The sequence below is a fragment of the Penaeus monodon genome, chromosome 6 (assembly GCF_015228065.2).
Source record: "Penaeus monodon isolate SGIC_2016 chromosome 6, NSTDA_Pmon_1, whole genome shotgun sequence".
Lineage (NCBI taxonomy): Eukaryota > Metazoa > Arthropoda > Malacostraca > Decapoda > Penaeidae > Penaeus > Penaeus monodon.
The window spans coordinates 43214383-43221882 of NC_051391.1; the positions used below are offsets into that span (position 1 = coordinate 43214383).

Here is a 7500-nt window from a genome sequence, read left to right on the forward strand (position 1 = left end):
AATGATTATGATAATAATGATGATGATGATAATAAAACGAATAAGAGCCTTAAGACGTGAAACTTTGCAAAAATGCAGATCGGCGGCCAGATGCAGCCGGGGTCTGGCGAGCGGAGGGGGCATCGTTCCCTCCCCTGTGCCTGACCTGGACCTTCCCGCGGGCAACCTTGTGAATTACGTCTTCAAGGACATAGCCAAATGGAACGACAGAATCGCCACAGTGAGTGAGAGACGGAGGGGAGGGAGGGAGAGGGGGGGGAAGGAGGGGGAGGGAAGGAGAGGGAGGGAGAGAAAGAGAGATGGAGAGAGAAAGAGAGATGGAGAGAGAGAAAGAGAGATGGAGAGAGAGAAAGGGAGATGAAGAGAGAGAATTGGATGGAGAGAGAGAAAGAGAGATGGAGAGAGAGAAAAAGAGATGGAGAGAGAGAGAGAGAGAGAGAGAGAGAGAGAGAGAGAGAGAGAGAGAGAGAGAGAGAGAGAGAGAGGGAGAGAGAGAGAGAGAGAAAGGGAAATAAACTGAAACATCAACACTACTCGACCAAAGATGTTCACTTGTAGGCCTGTTGCAGGAGTGTGCGCTGACGGGGCGCCGGTACACCTACGCGCAGTTGCATGACCGAATGGCACGTTGGTCTGGCATGCTAAGGAAGCTGGGCGTCAGCAAGGGGGACGTGGTAGCGATGGCTCTGCCCAACAGTCCCGAGTACCCGATCGTGTTCTTCGGCGCTCTCGCTCTCGGCGCCACCGTCACCACGATCAACATAACGTATACAGCCGGTAAGTGCAAAGCCCACGCTCATTATGAGGAACGTTGCTTGCTGGGGTTAAAAGAGAGTGAGATTAATACGGATAAAATAATGCTACAAAGAATAAAGTTGTTTTTATGTTTTAGATAGTTATTTAGATGGTCCTAACATATCAGGGGATGAGAAACATTATGATTGCATAACAGTAACCACAATAAAAGGGATAATAGTGCATTGCATAATGCGTGTTTATTAAGATAATTTATGAAAGAATGTTGAACAAATTATACAGGATACAATGATATTAATCGTGAAATTAAGATAATCATAATTTTTATATCTCAGGTGTATTTTTCGAACTTAATGACCCACGCAGAGTAGTGATAAAAATACCTGATTAGATCAAGAGTTTTACGTGATATTACCTTTATCTAAGGGTCAAACAAAATTTGTTAAGGCATGTCGCAGCAAAGCCGATAAGGAGATGGGGATATGGAAACTCTCACTGATTATACCCGACCTTCAGGGCAAGTAATAGGCCTAACTTTGGCTCGTTACTTTAGAGCACATATTGACGTACTTCATACGAAGGGCAATCCATGTGAATGAAATGCACTCCTTTTGTTTCACTCTCTTTAACAATTTAACATAAAGGGTTTAATAATGTGCTAAACTACAATACACACATTATTTAACACGTATACATGCATGTACTAGATTAAAATAATGTTAATGATAGACGAAGTACACGAGGTCTGGGTTTTTAAAATCATCAAGCGAAGAGTTTCGGTTCACTTGGTCTCACAGAATGCGAATATATTCAATAATATTATTCTGCCTCATGGAAGGACACTCACCTCCCTAACGCAGCTTGAACTCACACAAAACGCGAAAAAAGACAAAGAGCACGTCCTTCGGTCGCCACCAACACAGAGACACGTCCCTCACCGCAAGGCTCCAAGAAACCTAACCCACGCCCTTCCTCTCCCGCCCCACCAGAGGAGATCGCCCGTCAGCTCGAGGACAGCGGCGCCCACGTCCTCGTCGGAGAGCCCTTCCTCACCCCGACCTTAGACGCCGCACTCAGGCTGTACAAGAAGCCCACCCACTTCGTGACGAACGGCCCCTCCTCGTCACCCACGGCCATCAACCTGTGGCAAGTGCTCGAAGACCCCTCGGTGCCCTTCGTCGATCCCGTCGCAGTAAGGCATCGCTCCTGATAAAGGGGCTGTATATAACATGTAAAAAAATAGAGAAATTAGTGCGCACACACGCATATGTGTGTGTGTGTGTGTGTGTGTGTGTGTGTGTGTGTGTGTGTGTGTGTGTGTGTGTGTGTGTGTGCGTGTGTGTGTGTGTGTGTGTGTGTGTGTGTGTGTGTGTGTGTGTGTGTGTGTGTGTGTGTGTGTGTGTGTGTGTGCGTGTACATGCCTACATACTTACATACACACACACACACACACACACATACATATATATATATATATATATATATATATATATATATATATATATATATATATATATATAATTCGCATATGCATACATCTTGTGTATTTATCTTTAAATATATGAAACATACACATGAAACTAAGACTATCTAAAAAAGATAACAGACTTTAGAATTATCTTGTCACGGTTCCTTTCCCCAAAGCTAACAGGGGAAGAGTCAGCTGTCCTCCCATACTCGAGCGGTACCACGGGGCCTCCCAAGGGCGTGCTCACCACACACAATGGGTTCTCGTCCCACTTACCCACCGTAATGCACCCTTACTTCACCCTCGAAGAAGGTGAGTCACCGCCATCACTTTCTTATCACGTAATGGACTAGTTCCGTAGAATTGAAGGAAAGGAAACCGAAAATAAAGCTCAGTAGAACGAATACCATGTACAAGTAAATTTTAATAACGATATACCAACATATAAACTGGATAGATTAATTAGCTTTGAGGAATTGGTTGGTAGCCTGAGTCATAAAAGAAACATGTCTAGGACAATGTTGTCCAATGTTGTTTGCATTATAATGTGCTTGCATATGTCTTAATTTTTTCCATTGAAACTTATAATATATGGCCGCCCTACAACATTATTATGTAATGCTTGAAACTAATAAAGGATAATTGTTATCTATATTATCAACGACCTTGACAGTCAGACATATTCAGTCTTTCTATCCAGGCTCGCACTGTTAGTTCCACGAAGCAAATTGTTTATTAATATAAGAGTAAATAGAAAAAAGAGCGAAAATCCTGCCACGAAAATGCAACCCTAGACTGATTTAACACAACTGTATATTTTATGTACGTACTAATCTTCGACTTCGAATTCTCCAGGCGAAAACCAAGACGTGTACATGTGCGTCCTGCCGTTCTTCCACATCTACGGCATGGGGCCCATTATGACGTGCGGCCTCCACGTCGGCGCCAAGCTGCTCATCTCGGCCAAATTCGATCCCAAGACGTTTGTTAGAGATATTCACGACCATCAGGTTAGAACGCGCTTGGTGCAAGTAGTACAGAGTGAAAGTAAGAGTAAAAGAGTGAAAAAAACAAACAAACACAGTTACGAAAGTAAAATATAATTATGAAAGAAAAAAGAAAAGAAAAGAAGAAGAAGAAAAAAATAATTTTCTGTCTGAAGTTTAACCATCATATTTCTCTAACAGTAAGCCCTTCTGCATCCCGTAGGTGACCGTCATGCATTTAGTTCCGACGCTATTAAACTTCCTGCTGAACTCCCCGACGGCGACACCCGAGTCCCTCAAGTCCCTTCGAAACGTCATGTGCGGCGCCGCCCCCGTACCTGCGAGCGCCGTGGCCGCCCTCAAGGACAAGCTAGGACCCTCTCTGCTTTTCCAGATTGGTCTCTGGCTTGTTCCGAATCCACTGACAAAAGAGAGATACAATATCACAATATATATATATATATATATATATATATATATATATATATATATATATATATATATATATATATATATATTATATATATATTTATATATATACTTTTTTTTTCAAATAATGGGCATGGAAAGATGGTTAAATTTGTCAAGTAAACTCACTTTATCCAGGGTTTTAGAAAACCTTGATCTTAACCTGCTTCTCGCTCCTTAGGCTACGGCATGACGGAGGTGGCGGTGGCAAGCAAAGTGCCGGTGAAGGACGAGCGCCCTGGCACCATCGGCCAGCTGCTGCCCAACGTGACTGCCAAGGTGGTGGACGTCGAAACGGGCGCTCTCCTGCCTCCCCTCGCCGACGGGGAGATCTGCATCAAGACCCCTTCGGTATGTGCTGCGACATGGGGGGGGGGAGGCTCTGTTATTGGAAAAAGAAACACTGCTACGATATCATTATTACCATCATCTTTATCAAAATAATTGTTGCTCTTTGTACTACTGCTATTTTGATTATTATTATTACTATAATCATTACCACACCACTACTACTACTAGGAAAATACGATCAAGTGTAACTGAATACAAATCAGTAAGAAAGATTTTTAAAATCAAGATTTATGACAAAGAAAACATGACCTCACGCGATCCTGTTAGCTGAACGAAACTCCCGTCTCCGCAGATGATGGCCGGCTACCACAACAACCCCGCCGCCACCGCAGAGACCATTGACGCGGAGGGCTGGCTGCACACCGGCGACGTCGGACACTATGACCACGACGGCTTCTTCAAGATCGTTGACCGCACTAAGGAGCTCATCAAGGTCAAAGGTCTGCAGGTGAGCTTCTGGAGGCATGCTTGCCTCGTCTGCTACTTACTAGTTTCTTCTGAACGTATTTTCTAGGCTCCTTCCCACCTCCTTCTTTTCCTTTATACTTCGTGGTGTTATTCTCTTTTTATTTCTGTTCCTCCTTTTTTTCTTTCTCTCACCCAGGTGTCGCCTTCGGAGTTGGAAAACATCCTTCTTCAGCATCCTGACGTGGCGGACGCTGGTGTCCTTGGTGTGCCGCATGACAGGATGGGCGAAGCACCCAGGGCCTACATCGTCACCAAGAAATCCATAAAAGAAGAGGACATTAACAAGTAAGAATAACCCTCAGAATAAACACTACCTTTCGAGTTCATCGTCACAGACTTCATCGCTGTAATAAAAGCACACATAAAGATATGTAATTAATTTTCTTAACGTCGCTTACTACCTCATAAAGTACCTGTGTTAAATCCCACACCACTAACGGGACTCCTCTTCCCTTACAGCTTCCTAGAGCCCAGAGTCGCGCCGCACAAGAGACTGGTGGGCGGCATCGTGTTCGTGAGTGAGCTTCCGAAATCTGCGACTGGAAAGCTGTTAAGAAGAGAGCTTAAGAAACTCGCCTAATATTCATACAATTATGATCAGTACACGTGTATAATTGTAAATAAAACTAGTTGTATAGGCTCTCGGGTGGAATATTATGGCATTGGCCTCAAAACGATGATTGGATTAAGTAAGACGTGGTTGTGAATTATAAATAAATGTGAAAAATAATTCTTTAAATTTTCATCTACACGTATATTTAATTGTCTAGTTGTCTGGTTGTTAATGCATCTTTGTGTTAATTCCCATAATAATAATTCGTCACTTCATTACATACAGAATAGAAAATTTCAGTAATTCCATCGGTTTTGGATCAGTGACCCAAAATGTAAACAATATAAGGGACCATTTAGGTAAACATATGCGAATTAACAATGAGAGGCAACAACAAAAAGTCTAAACCTGCATTCATTTGGCTTGAGTTCTAATGCTTCTCAATACTTGAAAGTTGTTTCGTAACAATGATCGATGTTGTGTAAGTGATATGCATTTTTTTTGGCTGCTAATAAACTATCTAATTTATAGTAACATTTTAGTGTATGTGTGCTAGTGGGTAAGCTCTCTAATAACTGATATGAAGACAATAATCATGCGTGAGTTACCATTCTTTGGCTTCGTACTCAGGACAATGCAACCACAAATAATAATAATAGTAAGGATAATAATTACAACAGTTATGAGAATGATAATTATAGCAATAATCAATAAGTGAATGAACTAGAATAAAAGGAAATACACCCAAACAGCCTAACAAAGGATCAACTACAAATATAGTACAAAATAAACAAGGATACCCTTGGAATGTTTTTTATTTAAAAGGAGCGAACACACAATTTTTAACAGAAGTTATAAGGACCCCAATTTGCGCCATCGAGACTGCTAAATCTGTTGATATCCCCATCGTATTAGTGATCCATGTATACTAGGCAGTACGGCGCATAATGAATATTTCTGTCTGATAAATACTCAAGCAATTTCACTCTTATCCTGTTTAGGAGGTGACGTTTTTTTTTTTGTTTTTTAAACGTTCATTGCCCTTTTAACAGGCAAAATAACCAATACCATGCTAGTGCACTCCTCAAGGGGGGTGGTTGTTGCAATTCGCTATATAATGAATAAGCCAGCAAGGCAAGCTTGGTAAATACACGGAGTATTCTGTAACCATCCTTAGTTTCTGATTAATTCATTATGTTAGTGTTAACATTCACTCCTGAAATTAAAAGAGCCACACTTCCTTTCAGCCACTTCCCATAACATTTACTTGTATCAAATCCAATTATAATTGTACAGGGTATACAGTGAATGACCCGTTTACCCACAGGACACTGCTGGTTGTAGCTTTACTGGTATGATCCACAGCAGCGCCAGAATTGGATTACACTCTGGAATACACCAAGTCGGACCAGATGTGGCTCATTTGGGGCTAATCTGTTGTAGAATGATAAATGCCTACCCCTACCCGTGAAACAACGAAAGAACTTTGTAGTGTTCCACATAACATCATATTAGACAAACGAGGAATGGCTACCCTGATGCCATTTTGTCACAAACTAATAGTAGATTACACCATGAGCCACAAGGAAACAAGTGAACAGAACGAAAAACAACAACACATCACTCGTGTATGGTGATTAAAAGACTCGTATTACGATTGAGGTTTGAATTAGTTTTTACATTAAATCTATCAAAATATTTATTTCATTTTATAATTTGTAAACAAATGCTAAACATAATATTTCAAAAAATATTTCTTATATTTTCTTAAAAACAAATAGAATGAGGATGAGTAAAAATCCACACATTTATTACAAGGGTAGACTTTTCCTGTAACCAAACAATTCAAAATCTTTTTCATATATCTTTATAACTTTTTCCAACAGACTTGGTGGTACGTCTTTAAAGTACTGAATATCCGAGACGTTAAGATTCTCTGTAAGTCCTTTTGTCCGGTGTTCGGTGGTGAGTCGAAATTCATCTGGGTATCCGATGTCCTTCAGAAAGACCCTCGATTCTTCCGAAGCAGCTTCTAAGTGAAGGATATACTGATAATCCTGCTGACAAGGGAAGCAAAGATCCGTGTAGGGCGTCCAGTGTTGATCTATGACTCCCTTGTCACTGGACCAGACGACAAACTGAAGGAATTCGTTGAATGTAAAGGAAGCATTGCGGTGCCTCTCTATCAGGTCGAGCATCACGCCCTTGTAGGCCTCGATGGCAGCGCCCTCAATGGCCACCTGCCTCCCGTTCGCGACCATGTACGTCCCAATTTGGTAGATGTGCGGGTCGAACTCAGTCTCCTTGGCGTCGGGGAAAATCATAGCTTTTCCATCCATCTTGAAGCGTTTGCTGATGTACCTAAATACCTGGAGGCTCTCCTCAATCACCCTCAGGTACCTGGCTGTTGGTGCAATGCGTCCCGAGGTTACTAGTGCCGGAAACCAGTA

General features: G+C 41.9%; 2 protein-coding genes across 5 annotated transcripts in view; one reads left to right on the plus strand and one right to left on the minus strand.

The window, feature by feature from the left end:
• Positions 1-5855, plus strand: part of LOC119574494 (4-coumarate--CoA ligase 1-like) — a 10026-nt gene extending 4171 nt beyond the window's left edge. For all 4 annotated transcript variants that reach the window (XM_037921747.1, XM_037921745.1, XM_037921743.1 and 1 more), the window contains 10 exons: positions 79-220; positions 570-777; positions 1746-1948; positions 2401-2536; positions 3080-3234; positions 3434-3608; positions 3860-4029; positions 4322-4477; positions 4634-4782; positions 4957-5855. In XM_037921747.1, the coding sequence (XP_037777675.1) occupies positions 621-777; positions 1746-1948; positions 2401-2536; positions 3080-3234; positions 3434-3608; positions 3860-4029; positions 4322-4477; positions 4634-4782; positions 4957-5077 (1422 nt within the window). In that variant the 5' untranslated portion in view covers positions 79-220; positions 570-620 and the 3' untranslated portion in view covers positions 5078-5855. The remainder of the gene's footprint in view (positions 1-78; positions 221-569; positions 778-1745; positions 1949-2400; positions 2537-3079; positions 3235-3433; positions 3609-3859; positions 4030-4321; positions 4478-4633; positions 4783-4956) is intronic.
• A 1006-nt stretch (positions 5856-6861) lies between these two features.
• Positions 6862-7500, minus strand: part of LOC119573795 — a 5840-nt gene continuing 5201 nt past the window's right edge. Inside the window, exon 5 of the mRNA XM_037920899.1 lies at positions 6862-7500. This exon is cut by the window's right edge and continues 97 nt beyond it. Within this exon, the coding sequence (XP_037776827.1) occupies positions 6862-7500 (639 nt within the window).